The sequence below is a fragment of the Alosa alosa genome, chromosome 20 (genome assembly GCF_017589495.1).
Source record: "Alosa alosa isolate M-15738 ecotype Scorff River chromosome 20, AALO_Geno_1.1, whole genome shotgun sequence".
In the NCBI taxonomy this organism is placed as follows: Eukaryota; Metazoa; Chordata; class Actinopteri; order Clupeiformes; family Clupeidae; genus Alosa; species Alosa alosa.
In genome coordinates, this window is record NC_063208.1 from 12,890,955 (window position 1) to 12,905,766 (window position 14,812).

At 38.6% G+C, this 14,812-nt stretch overlaps 1 protein-coding gene across 1 annotated transcript; it reads left to right on the top strand.

The window, feature by feature from the left end:
- The first annotated feature begins 8,961 nt into the window (after positions 1 to 8,961).
- On the top strand, positions 8,962 to 13,971 carry si:ch73-347e22.8. The gene is made up of 4 exons (XM_048229054.1): positions 8,962 to 9,568; positions 9,756 to 9,810; positions 12,180 to 12,294; positions 13,414 to 13,971. Exons 1-4 carry the CDS (start codon positions 9,266 to 9,268, stop codon positions 13,484 to 13,486), a joined length of 546 nt encoding a protein of 181 aa, XP_048085011.1. The 5' UTR covers positions 8,962 to 9,265; the 3' UTR covers positions 13,487 to 13,971.
- The last annotated feature ends 841 nt before the right edge of the window (positions 13,972 to 14,812 follow it).

A 14,812-nucleotide genomic window follows, 5' to 3' on the forward strand; every position in this document is an offset into this window, starting at 1 on the left:
CCCGGGGATTTCAGCCACACGCCAGCTCTGACCCATCTCCGCTCCGGTGTTTGCCACCTGACCGTTCTTCATCAGCAGGTCGTCGGACACATTCCCGTTGAAGTTCCCGCACAGGCCGCACATGGCCCCCATGTAGGTGCTGGGCAGTGTCACCATCACCACAGAGTTCCAGTCGTAGGACAGCGTCAGCCTAAAGTCTGTCTCCACCACAGCAAAGAAACCGCTCTTGGAGATCTGCACCTTGTTTGAATCCAGGTTTACAGGCAGGTTCTGTATTTCTCCATTAACCTTTGGAGTGAACAGAATTAAAAATAATACTAAATTAAGGCCCATTCACACCAAAAACGATAACGATAATGATAACTATAAATAAATATCGTTCTCGTTAATATGAATGACGACGTTCACACATAAACTATAACGATAACGACATGAAGAACGATATCGTTGGGGATCACTTCAGAGCGATTTTCACAACGATAAAATGCTAATAGCCAATCAGAACCCATCGAATTTTAGCCCTCACATTTATTAACACAATGAGAGACTTTGTTTATCGTTGTTCAGTGTGAACGCTTTTATCGTTATGGTTATAGTTATAGTTATCGTTATCGTTCTTGGTGTGAATGGGCCTTTACACAAAAACCAATTTAATGACCAAGTGATCCACACTGAAGACAGCCTATGTAATTGTATTACAATGAGTTTAGATTTGTAAGATTTGTACTCCTAACACTCACATCCACTCTCACTACCCTGCATTCAATCAATCCCACTGTTTTAAAACCTACCCAAAATATAGTTTTAAGCTGAGGCAAAGATGCCTATTTTGCCTTTAAGAAAGAAGGCAAATCATTTCAATTACTTGGAAGGACCTTTTCCAGTGTGTGGAATATTATACAGAGATGAGGACCTAAACTCACCGTGACCACGCCGGGTCTGTCTTGACTGATCACAATGGTGTTTCCGTACACCGTGACCTCAACCAGCTTCGTGCTTGAACCAATCTGCTTATTACGGGCATCGTTCTGCACAATTATGTCAAATGGCTCTAGGCCAGCCTGCTTGGAGCAGAGCCCAGCCAGTTCATACACACAGGTGCCTTGAAAGTCGTAGGCCTCCCCATCAAAGGTGAGATAGTGAGGGTCACCAGAGACCATACAGATGCCGTAATGCACTGGGTAGCAGTCCCGGATACCATTAACCACGCCACACGCCTGGCTCGCGGGGCAACTAGTTGTCTCCGTGTTCAGTTCACCCCCCATAGAGCAGAATAATCTCTGAGTGCACATATCATCGCTCCAGAAGGCCTCTCCTGGCTGGACATAGCATCCGTTAAACTGGCAGCCACACTCCTCCTTGCGTACGCATTTGTTGCCACTACGGAGATAGCCTTCGTCACAAGTGCATGTTTGCACACAAGGGGTTTTGCATGAGGACGGGGCAGATGGATCTTCACACGTTGCTGGACAGGCATTTCCACAGTATTCAAAGTGGCTGTGCTCTGGGCATGCAGGAGGAGCTGTGGGAAAGAAACAGTTTAGCGACAGTTTAGCAATTAACAATTAGTTGTGATGGTACAATCTGAGGTGCATTTAAGTAAGTATATATACTCTTTTGATCCCGTGAGGGAAATTTGGTCTAAATCCGTGAATTAGTGAAACACACTCAGCACACAGTGAACACACAGTGAGGTGAAGCACACACTAATCCCGGCACAGTGAGCTGCCTGCAACAACAGCAGCGCTCGGGGAGCAGTGAGAGGTTACAGTAGGTGCCTTGCTCAAGGGCACTTCAGCCGTGCCTACTGGTCAGGGTTCGAACCAGCAACCCTCCGGTTACAAGTCCGAAGCGCTAACCAGTAGGCCACGGCTGCCCCTAATTTAGCGATTAACGATTAGTTGTGGTAGTACAATCTGAAGTGCATTTCAAGAGGAGATGATCTTGCATATTGCAACTTCGATGAACTGATATGATGTTGTGAGAATCACTGTTTGTGTCAGTCTGCAGTTTAGCTATCTTATGGCTACTTACAACAGTGAGCAATGTGTCTCCAGTCAGGGACGTTGACCCCAGCTCTTTGGCAAGCATCTGTGTAGACTTGCAACATGTCACAGATGTAGTCCTTCATGTCACCACCTCGACAGTGGTCAAACTTGCACATGTCAAAGAAAACCTTAGGCTCAATGACAGCATGGCAGGCCTTAAACTGAAAATTTATAATTGGGGTCATGATACCACAGAACAAATTTGCTCCGATGTCCTTTAAGAAGCTACAGCCTTCACACTCCCCGATGCACTGGTTTTGGCAGTACTGCGCGCCTTTCTGGTCTGGCACCATCCAGCTCCTTCCCATTGCCTCAACACTTTCTGCCTTGGTGCCATCTTGTTTGACGAGGTCATTGTTCTTGTCGCCGTCAAAGTTACCGCACATGCCACATACGCTGTTCATGAAGCTGCTGGGCAGGGTCACCTTCACATACTCCTCCCAGTCATACTGTACGGTCAGCCCAAAGTCTGTCCAGAAGATCACAGACAGACCACTCTGCACCAGCTTCAGTTCTCCTTGGGGTGTTTTCAAGGTGACAGGAAGGCTCCATACTTCATAGTTGATCTGTAAGTTAAACAAAGCACATCATTTTCCTGCTAGCATTGTTAAATGGCATCCAAAGTAACCGTGTCGGTGTGTAAATTGTAGGACTCGTCATGTACTCACCCGGACCATGCTGATCTCATTGCGGACCATTTGAATCACTTGGTCAAAAACTTTAATGGTGACGTCGCCAACTGCAGTGAGGAGTGATTTGCCACTCTTCTCATTTTTCACAGACACTTCAAAGGTGGGGTGGGTCTTGTCGACAAAGCAGTTCTTGGCCAGGATATAAGAGCAGTTACCCATAAAGCTGAAGTAACTGCCATCAAAAGTGCGATAGTGAGGGTCCCCCATGGCCCAGCAGACCCCTGTTTCTGGTGCAATGGCTGGAACTACAGAAGCTTGACCTGGAAAAGACAGCGACATAATTCAACAAATAGCCTACTGTTCAATGTTGAACCTATTAAAACTCTTGAACTCTGAACGCATAGGGATCATCCAAGCTTGCTGTGCATATTAGGCAGTGACGTGCTTACAAGTGCTGCATTACTAAGTCAAATTTCTATGTACTCTGTACATTTAGTGAATTAAGCGATCCTGTATACTGCACTCTTAAAACGAATGTGTCCAGATAGGGACAACACAGTTTGTGTTGTATTTGTTACATAATATGTGTTGAAAACAACACAACTTGCATTGTTTTTTTAACACATCTCTGTGTCCAGATACACTCTTAAAATAAATGTGTTAGAAACAACACAAACTCTGTTGTCCCTATCTGGACACAGAGATGTGTTTAAAAACAACACAAGTTTTAACACATTTGTTGTAAGAGTATAAGAAAAACAAATTGTGTTGTCCCTATCTGGACATAGAGCTGTCTTCAAAAAGTTGTGTTATTTTCAACACATTCATTTTAAGAGTGTATTGCATATGTTCATTTAGCTAAACAGAATATCTGAATAGAGCATTTAACCAAAGGACATTGAAGTATCTGGTCAAAAGCCCACAGACACCCAGTCAGGACCCAGATGGTAAAGTCTGAGTGGCACACTTGGCATTTGACACAGTATTCAAGACTACCCAATTACAAAAGCGGCCCTTTAATTTTTAAGAGCTTTTGTTTAATTGTCCATTATGATTAAGGATTCTGGCTGTTAGGTACAATAGAAACCATTTCTTGTCTGATTTCCAGAAACAAACATTATCTTACTTATCACTTTTTAAAGAACTTAGGTGGAGTCACAGACGGTAATTGCAAATACAGCAACAGCTGGTTCCAGTAAACTTCCATGTTACGGGCATCAAATTAAAAATGATCATATATTTTCCATGAAATAGTCCAAATCTTCATTTTCATATGCATTTCATTTTCAACATTTTATATGTTGTCTATGTCCTTTTTGCTGCTAAATATGGGTTTACAAGACTTGTATATTTTCAGACTCTGTTTTTATTTGCATTTTACACAACGTCCCAACTTTTTCTGATTTGGGGTTGTAATTAAAATTCTTATATATTATGATATATAAGGGAACAGGCGCTTGTTCGTAAGTGCTGTAATGCATCACCCAACACTGATCAATTATGAGGAGACCAGAGAGTACGACTTTTAGCACTTACCACAGAGGACAAGAGCTGCAAGGCAGAACAATATTCCTCTCAGCTCCATGTCTACGCTCAGGAGATGCAATTTGGTTTTCCAACACCTGACAAAATGTGTAGTCATGTGGTCATAAGCTGAGACTTTGCAGAGTGCAAATGAAAATAATCACATTGTGCAACATGATATTTTCCAAGTGCATTAAAAGATTGGAATCATTTTAAATTACTTTGCATTAATGTTACAGAATCTAAGCTAGATTCTAATGTCTCTTAGAATGTTGGGATTTACACAGCCAACATAAGAAAATGAATTAGAATCTGAATCAGCATGCATTAAATTGGCTGAAGCACTATGTGTAAGCTATAAAAGAACATTCAGGTATCATACAAATGGTCTTACCTTAACCTGCCAGCTGGTGCAAAGACTACAGGTGATCAAGCCTTAAATTGCATTTGGTGTTGAGTCACCAGCCAATCAACAGCAAGCTTACAGATTTGTTTTGTTTACCCAGTTGATATACATGCTCACGTGATGTCTTACCAGACACCAAAGGAAAGAAGGAAAAGACATCCACATAACATAATCACTGCAAAAAAGTGATATCTTACCAAGTGTTATAATCTTATATTAAGATAAAGAATCTAGTTAGTATTGTTTTTAGCATAAAGACACTTACTTTGAGCTTTCTTGTAAGATTATTTGACTTAAAATAAGTCAAGATCTTCTTAAATTAAGACATAAAACAAATTTATCTGCCAATAGAAATTTACCTTAATTGTCTTAAATCTTATCTTAAATTTAGATAAAATTATTTAATCCATTGGCAGATAAATTGTCCAATTCACTGTCCATTCGTAGATAGCTGGTGTAAACAAAACAACTTTGTATTTTCAAGAGCACAGAATGACAATATTCAGGTAATGCTCTCACATGGTTCAAAACACTTGTAACACAAATGTAACACAAAACTTTGTTGTCGCGCAAACTATCTTTTACAGTAGACGTGTGACAACACACATCCCTTTTCACAATTTTGGATGGGTGCTGGACTCCAAAAGTAAAACAAGAGAGAGTGATCCGCATTTCAAGCCCCTGGCTCTTCCTCAGGCTAGCTAGGGGCTAGCCAGGAGCCAGGGGCTCGAAACGTTGCACACAAACTATCTTTTACACTCTTAATTTGTGCTGTGACTGTGCATATGCAAACCTTTGCTGCAAATTTAGCTGATTCACATTGTATAATGTTAAACATGTATTGTTATCCTAATGGGACGCTTCCCTAATGAGGAATGAGAATTTGGATTGTCATGCCTTTTTGTAAAAAAAAAAAAAATATATATATATATATATATATATATATATATATAATATATATGTAATATATATTATTATATATATATATATATATATATATATATATATATATATATAGAGTATGTAATTCATTCGATTTTTTTTTTTATTGATTGACAGCCCTAATTAAATATATATATATATTAATTAGGGCTGTCAATCGATTAAAAAAAATAATCTAATTAATTACATACTCTGTGATTAATTAATCTAAATTAATCACATATATGATTTTTGCTGTAAAAATATTTAAAATATGTAATTGAATAATCATTGAATAATCAGCATTTGTAACATTAAAGTTCAAAAACTCTTTTATTATTATTTTAATAATGGCCATAATAATCTATGATATGACCTAATATGCTGAGGAAATAAATTCAAAAGTGCTTCGGGAAGAAGTTTTTTTTATCACATACATGGTATTTCAGGCCACAGATATAATCTAGGGGACACAATGAAAATAAAGTATCACTCCCCTCAATGTCAACACTATTTCATTGCAATGTTGTGCGACTTTAGAGTTGATGAACTCCGGTGATATACAAATTCTTTGCTGCAGACATTGAAGAGGATTTTATTTTAATCACTTTATTTTTATCAACAGCGTTATTTTTTTTAATCCGTTATTTTTTCTCAAATTAATTAATCAAAATTAATATATATATTTATTTTTCTTCCTGTTTCAGGGAAGGATGTGCAATATGTATCCTTTCCTCCAATGTTGGGTGGCGTGTTCCTTTAAAGATTAGACTGTTTACTCTAGTCAAAGGTATATGAGACACCTCCCTGAAAAAGAAAAAGCACTGTGGGTGTAGATGCCAACAATTGTATCATTTCACATGACATCAAATCACCTCTCTCTTGAAAAACAAGCCAAATTTGTATCATCAACAATTGTATCATTGTCTGGGTTGAACTTGGACTAAACAATTGGATTTGAGAACAGATAACGGCTGAATAGGTCTAATATGACCAAGCATGTTTAAAAGAAAGCAAATACTTGTGGATTAGAGTGGAGTGGTTTACCTTAGAATTGCACTCTTATATAACAAACAGTTTATAAGGGTCACTTAATGTTAACCTTTGTGAAAACCTATTAGTGCAGACACTCAAACTGTTCATTAAGGATAAGGATAGCAAATGGATGACAACATCAGGAAATGCGTGAAATAGCCAATGCTGTAAAACTGGACACCTGAGAGACCTCATTTTAGGGACTAACAGTGTAAGTATAACACATTGCAAAACTGTCTAACCAAGTGTAATTAATCTTATATTAAAGTGTAATTAATCTTATATTAAAGGAACCATATGTAAGATTGTGGCCAAAACTGGTACTGCAATCACTTTCAAATTACAAATTATTTTGAAATGACAATATCCTGGCCAGACTACTGTTGTCAGTGATATAAGTACAGTGTTTGAAATGAACATGATTTCTTAATGTCTAGTGACATATCAGGGCCATTTTATGATTAATTGAAATACATTTCTTACATACAGTTCCTTTGAGATAAAAGAGAGCAAATTTGGCAACCAGTGCATTAAGCTAATTTGTCTTAAAGACAACAAATTTGGCTGCCAGTGCATTAAACAAATTTGTTGTGATAAGACATCTTACAATAAGTCAAACAAGTCAAAATGATGAGAAAGTGCTAGGTACGTCTCTTTATACTACTGTACTGTACTGTCTTTTTTTATCTTAATATAAGATTAATAATAATAATTTGGGGGCAGCCGTGGCCTGGTTAGCGCTTCGACTTGTAACCGGAGGGTTGCCGGTTCGAACCCCGACCAGCAGGAACGGCTGAAGTGCCCTTGAGCAAGGCACCTAACCCCTCCCTGCTCCCCGAGCGCCGCTGTTGTAGCAGGCAGCTCACTGCGCCGGGATTAGTGTGTGCTTCACCTCACTCTGTGTTCACTGTGTGCTGAGTGTGTTTCACTAATCCCCAGATTGGGATAAATGCAGAGACCAAATTTCCCTCATGGGATCAAAAGAGTATCATATGCCCTTTCAACAATAAAAACAAAAACAATGCTTGAACATTCTATTTGGTTCCCAATCTACTTCCTCTGCATTAAGATAACATATGGAATGTTAAAACGGAAGCCTTGTGGGGCCAACTATGATGCTGATAATCGAACTCTCTTGAAAGGGTCATAACACAGATAAGCAGTTTTTGTAGCACACTAAAACTGTCAGTTTACTTTAAAAGTCAGTACACTTTTCATTACTGAAATTATTTTTTTTTTTTCAATACTTGTCCACCAAGTCCATCTTTATTGTGGATGACAGAGTCAATCCTCTTCAGCATGAGAAATACCAGTGCTGCAAGCATTTGTGAAGAGTGTATCTTCAGATACATTTTTAAATGTTTCTCTTTGTTGGAGGTGTTTTTGTTGCTCGACCTTTCTCTTTTAAGTAAATTCAAGTGAATTCAAGTGAAGTGACATTCATATCAAACGACACCAGAGGAACAGAAGCAGTTTTCAGACTGGATGGGCAGCTTTCTCAAGCATATGAAGGCTTCCTAGTCTTTCCACTGTCTCATGTTGTAATGCTGAGAACTATTCCATATATATGGTATTGCACAGATACACAGCTTTCAAGAGCCCATTCAATCCGGATATGAAGAGATCCTTTGTGTTTGGTAATAGTTTTTGGTGTGGTATTAACAGTCAAGTGTTGAAAAGCTTGATTGAACACACCCGCATGTGCACTCACGCACACACACACGCGCGCACACACACACACACACACATTAAAAATGGTATCAGTACTCATGTACTAGAGCAGTGTTTTTCAACCTTTTTTGTGCCACGGCACACTTTTGACACTTAAAATGTCCCACGGCACACTAACATCCTGTGTGAAGAAAAAATAAACATACCATAGCCTAAAATTTCAAATAATACACAGATATGGCCTTATTATGGCTTCTATGCAAGACCTGCTCAATAAAACAAGCGCCCTCTGTTTCATTTGTAGTTGACTATATCTAATTTAATTGTTGTTTTGAACTGGATATGTGATGATTCTGTGAATTCTGGATATGGGACCCCCGTTGTACAATGCCTGCATTCTACAAATAGTGCAATCATACAATCAATGAGAGCATGTGGTTATAAATTCTTTGATGCAACAGTTGCTTTTCTGGACCAGTGAGTGACATTGGGTTAATTTTCTGCGGCACACCTGATGATCTCTCACGGCAGTGTGCCCCGGCACAGTGGTTGAAAAACATTGTACTAGAGTGTAGTGATGCATGTGTTTGCATTAATACACACACACAAACATGTGTGCAATTACAGGTCATGTTTGTCATATAGGCAATGTTTTGTTGCTTGTTTTCAAAAGACCAACTTTAGAGTTTTAGGAGCAGCACGCTGATGAACCATGTCGGTGTAATGGGATCAAGATGAACCACTTCTGCTGTTCTCAGAATTTGAATAACCTGTTTTACCAGGTGATCATGCAGGATGCCAGAGGCATAGTGTGGTGTTATCTACTCCTAAGCCACTTTCAGGGAAGAACAAAAAGCCAGTTTGCTTTTGACTACCCATCTGAGACAAACTGTCAGCAAAAAAAACACGCAAATCTTGCTAGACTGTTCTGCTTTGGGTGGTCCATTAATCTTGAAAAGTGGACTGCATCTGGGAGGAAGCATATAGTATTCCACCTTAAACTTTCTTTTTAAACAAACCTTTTTGCCATGAAATTATCAGCATGTCAGGTTTTAGTGTCTTTATCGGTGTTGTTAATGCTGGCACTGGCCATCATTGTCTTTGGCCAGAGGACAATGATAGTCAGGTTGATAAAGGACACGGAGGACACAGAGCAAAGAATTAAGTCCCTCCTGTGGGACGTCAAGCAGGAGAATCATAAAGTACAGCTCTATGACGAACAAGCAAAAATCGCCCAAATGAAGATGGATAAAGACAAAAACACTCTGGAGGGGCTTGCTGTTGACTATCACAAAAAGGTAGCTGAGAGGGAAGCATGTGAGAGATTACAGGTGAGAGAGAACTCAACTACAGTTACATGAGCTGTTTAAAAAAAAAACCATGACATTCTTTGTTTATCTTTTCTAGTTTGTGTGCATTACTGCTACTGTGTTTGACTAGGGCTAAAAACAACGAGGTGCTAATGTTGGAGTAATGCAGTCAGGGGACTTGAGCCTTTCCTGTTCTGTGCTTTCACAGAGCAAATTAGCAGTAGAAATGGAAGCAGTGCAAAAGGAGACGACTACACTGGAAGGTATGGACATGCGACTTCTCAAATTTTTCTTACCTACCAAATATTTAATTAGCAATTTTGTAAGTGTGAAACTATTTCTGCCATGGCTAAGGGTTTGTTTCATTTGTGGTATCTATTTGGCATTAAGCCACTATTTGTATGCTCTCTAAGCACTCTATGCTCCCACTTGGACAAACCATCACAAACAATTTGATTTCATAGCTATGCCGATGACACCCAACTTTACTTAGCTCTTTCGCCTAACGACTATGGTCCCCTTGAATCTCTTTGTCAGTGTATTGACAAGATTAACAACCGAATGTCTCAAAAAAATATTCCAAAAATAATTCAGTGGAAATGCATGGATTCCAGTTTCTTCCAGTAGCAGCAACTGGAATCCATGCATTTCCACTGAATTATTTTTGGAATCTAATCACTATCATACCTGTTCATTCTTACTCGTTGCTTTCGACTTATCATTGACTAAATTCAAGATGGCTGCAAAGCGCTAAACCGTGAAGATACTGTCTGTATAAATCGTCTTGTAAGTAAACTACCAGTGCTTTTTCAAAGTTCTCAATGTCTCATTTTAAATGTCAGGGCCCTCGGAAGTCTACCAATGAAGTGTGGAGATACATTGAGCCTCGTAAACGGGTGTAAAACAGTGATTTATTTGCATGGCTAGCCCGATGCCACTATTGAAAAAGATGTTGGTAGCATCGGCTAACTAGCGCCAGATTTTGGAGTGCAGGGGACAAGCCGAGATGGGCTATGAGACATACGTTCACACTCGGTATCATGTTTCGATACACTTTAGGTCAATATCACACCGGAATTCTCCTTTAAAGGAATTATCCGGAGTAAAATGCACTTTAGATCGATTTACGGATGATTGGGGGTACATACGTTGAGTTGACATCAAAATCATGTCATTCGGATGTGTTTTGAGAAAGTTCGATTGTACCGTTTTCAGTCAAAACTCGTAGCCTGGAAGTGAGCAGGGCATATCAATTTCGCCACTACAAAATGCTTTTTTTATACCTCTTCTACAGTTCCAAACAACATAACACTTACGTGGTAGTGAGTAGAGGGTGTTGTAACACGCTCTGGAAATTCACAATTTCGTCGCCGTTTAAAAAAAAAAAAAAAACATAGTCCAGTCCATATAACTTCATTTCAATTTCGAAAGAAATACTGGACTATGTTTTAAAAAAAAAAAAAAAAAAAAAAAAAAAAATTGTGAATTTCCAGAGCGTGTTACAACACACTCAGCAATCGACTCCTACGGACTGTTCCCTAAAGATGGCAGCAAAGATGGCAACATTTCCGGAAAGGTACTGGCTTGATGAAATTCATTCTGGACTCGCTATCTGACCACATAAAGACCTCGGGATACTTCGGTTTGGCTTTAGGGACCCTCTACTCACTACCACGTAAGTGTTATGTTGTTTGGAACTGTAGAAGAGGTATAAAAATAGCGTTAAAAAGTGCTTAAACTAACATATTTAGTGGTGTATGTGCTCTGACTAAGTTCGTGTGGCATATAAACCACAATTCGTTTCGCGTCGCTCTCATTGAGGTTGAATGGCACTGGCACTTGTATCAACACGAATTGTGGTTTATATGCCACACGAACTTAGTCAGAGCACATACAAATATGTTAGTTTAAGCACTCGATCTTTTTAGCTAGCTGACAGGCGAAATGCTAGTATTTTAGGACATTGGATTGCATTGTAAACCTAGCTAGACAGCTAGGCTACATGCTGCAACACAGGTATGAAATATATTATGTCTTATTGACCTTTACAAGTCCTTTACATTTATAAGTCCCTTCAGGGCGGAACAGGTCTGGTTCGCCCTGTCGGGACTTATTTTCCCAATAATGATCGGCGTATAAATTATCCCTTACTTATTGAAAGACCTCTGTGTATGAAATGCTTTATATAAATAAAGTTGACTTGACTATTTGGAACTATCCAGTGATATTCCTTCACCCTGGTCTTTTTAACTTTGTTGACAGTTTCACTCATGTTAGACTGCCTGTATTCACAACCACACAGTTAAATAAATAATACTATTGTTCATCAGGTAAGAGGTGTAGGCTTGTACTAAGGTACATTTCTTGCATGCAACATGTACAGTATGAATGGATATGAATGGTATCTTTTTCTTTGCCTTCTGCACCCTCTTGTGGTTCAATGTAACAGTGCAAAAGTCAAAAACACAGTAAGACAAGTACTGTCAGTTCACATAATTATAGTTAACCAACTCTCTCTCTCTCTCTCTCTCTCTCTCTCTCTCTGCCTCCCTCCCCCTTTCATCCATTACATTATATACACATTCCTCTCCCTTTTCTCTCTTCAATTACACTCTCACCCAATCACTCTCAGGGGAATTCAATGTGTCAAAGACTGAATGGAGTAATGAGATAAACAAACTCAAACAACAGCTGGAGCAGCCGAGCCCAGCGTGTGCCTATGTGAAGAAGGACACACCCGCGTCAGCGTGAGTGACGATGAACTTTGATGTTTTGGCCACATGCACAGACAGCAGTGGTTAGCTGAAATGGGGGTAGACCTATGGTGTGTTCTCCTTTCAAGTCAAGTCAAGTCAAGTCAAGTCGGCTTTTATTGTCAATTTCTTTACATGCACTGGTCATACAAAGAATTGAAATTTCGTTTCTTACTTTCCCATGCAGACAGTCTCAGATAGAGCACAAAGAAAAAGCAAAAAATGCTCAAACACGTAATGTATTAGGAACTTTAGAATTTGCCCATTGGAAAGCCAACAATTCTAGCCTTTCTTGCCATGGAAGTAAACTGAGCACACCAAATAGCGCTTTTATTAACAATAATAGGCAACAATCCTGGTCTTCGACAAATGCTTTTCCCAGTCTGCTAGACTGTGGCTGTCTGTGCCAAAATGAAACTACAGTATTTTTGACTGCATATTTAAAAAGCAATGTATATTTTAATGTGATAAATGTGGGCTTTTCATAATCATGTAATATAAATTATAAATTAAATTATCCTCATCTATGAGTAGATGGGAAACTAGCTCATACCATTCACACTGCAAAAACTGCTTATCTAATAAAATCTAACCAAGATAAGAAGATAACAAATCTAATAAAATCTAACAAGATCAAGATAAAAAAAAAAACTAGTTTGTATTGTTTTCAGTATAAAATGACTTTCTCGTGAAATCATTTGACTTAATTTACATTCTGAAAACAAGCACATTTTTCTGCCAGTGCGTTAAGCAAATTTGTCCTAAAAACAAGCAAATGTGTCTGCCAGTGCGTTAAGTAATTTTGTCTTGATAAGACTACTTAAAAATACTCCATAAAAATAAGTCGAAGTCTTCTTAAATCAAGTCAAAATGATCTTTCGAGAGAGCGCTAGGTAAGTCTTTTCATACTAAAAACAATACCAAATAGATTTTTTGATCTTATTATAAAATCAATAACACTTGGTTAGATTTCATTTTTTGCAGTGCACCTGCTGCTCATTCTGACTAATACGGTGCAGCTTTGTGTTGTAAAGGCTACATTCCCTGAATAATCACAGATGTTAATTCAGTTGTGCAACTGTGAAAAACCCTACCTCTGTTTGTCTCCAACAGGAAACTATGCCCTCTCCTAGCAGCAAATTACACAGTCACTCCATCAAAGGAAGGACAGAGCAAAAAAGCATGATGTCAATCACTTAACTCGATGAATTTGTTTTCTTTTATTTATGTATTGTGAATTTCCACATTGATTCGCAAGCAGCTTTTTGTTTTGTTAAAAGGAGATGTAAGACTCAACATCCTGTTAAGTTTTCTTATTCTCTTATTTCATGGTGACACGATGATTAGCAGACATGATGATTAGCACAGTACATGTCCCCACTCCCCACATCTCTGTCAAGTGTTTTTTTTTTTTTACATTTGAATATTGTTGAGAATTTTAAGTAGCCTATGTTTGTTTTGAACCCAGCAATTTCTCCAGTTCTATTTTTGCTGAAACCCATCATCTTCTCCCAGAAACACTGTTTTAAAGAATAAAAGGGCTTAGGTACTGAAAGACATACGTGATTAAAAGTTAGTTTGTAAGTAACTCTTTTTGGGTTTCTTTTGTCAACCATGGACATTGCTCAACCTATTTTACTGGGGCATGGAATATAAATAAGTTCCTTTCTACCTTTGTATGAGTCTGTGTTATTGCTCTGTGGTAAAACAGCCTACCTGAAATTGCCAGCTCGTCTTTTTGGTAATGCAGAAATTAGATCATCAAATCATTATTGATATGGTTACCAGTGTTGGGAAGTAACTGAATACATGTAAATACAGTTACAATTTAATTGTCTGGTATTCAATTTACACTGATATATTTAAGGGATTGCATTTTAAATCTTTATAACACATAGGCCAAGGCTTTTCACACTCAAATATTTTTTAACCACATTATGATACATGCCTATGTATCCCTCAGGTGGTTCCTTTCTCTTTCTCTGATAGCCTAAATTAAAAACCTCTTAGTAGAATGTAACATTAGTTGTGTTGTAGGCCAATAGGGCCTACAGTATATCCAGCCAGCATATTGTAGGCCATAGGTTCTTCTTTCTTGACAGGGTGTTCTGCAAAAAGGCATGTATGTGCTGTTGAAATTCATTACAAAGAATCTGTACTGTAGGTCTTTGTTTGGGATTTGGCAGGCGTTTAGCACAGGGTTGCCAACTCTCACACATCTTGGGGGACACTCATGCTTTCAGCATCAATCTCAATAATTTTTTTTGCAATCCATTCATTTTCTGTTGATGACTAGATTAGACCACAGCATTGTTTCTAAATGACATGAGACGAGTTTACGGCATACATATGTCTTTAGACCAACAGCAGATCTAATATCTGCCTACAACGTTCTCGGCGCAGTTTGCTCTGATTGTTGATTCGCTGACAATTTTTTCCGCTCCGCGACACCTTCACGGAACACGCTGCTATTTAGATTTTATAGATTTTGGAATCCACCAGCCACAATGGT

What these genes read in the sequence shown, in the direction of transcription:
- si:ch73-347e22.8 (XM_048229054.1), top strand. Translation starts at nt 9,266, where the DNA reads ATGAAATTATCAGCATGTCAGGTTTTAGTGTCTTTATCGGTGTTGTTA. An exon ending in AAGCATGTGAGAGATTACAG is followed by an intron (nt 9,569 to 9,755) that starts GTGAGAGAGAAC and finishes GTGCTTTCACAG; the next exon opens with AGCAAATTAGCAGTAGAAAT. An exon ending in GGAGACGACTACACTGGAAG is followed by an intron (nt 9,811 to 12,179) that starts GTATGGACATGC and finishes AATCACTCTCAG; the next exon opens with GGGAATTCAATGTGTCAAAG.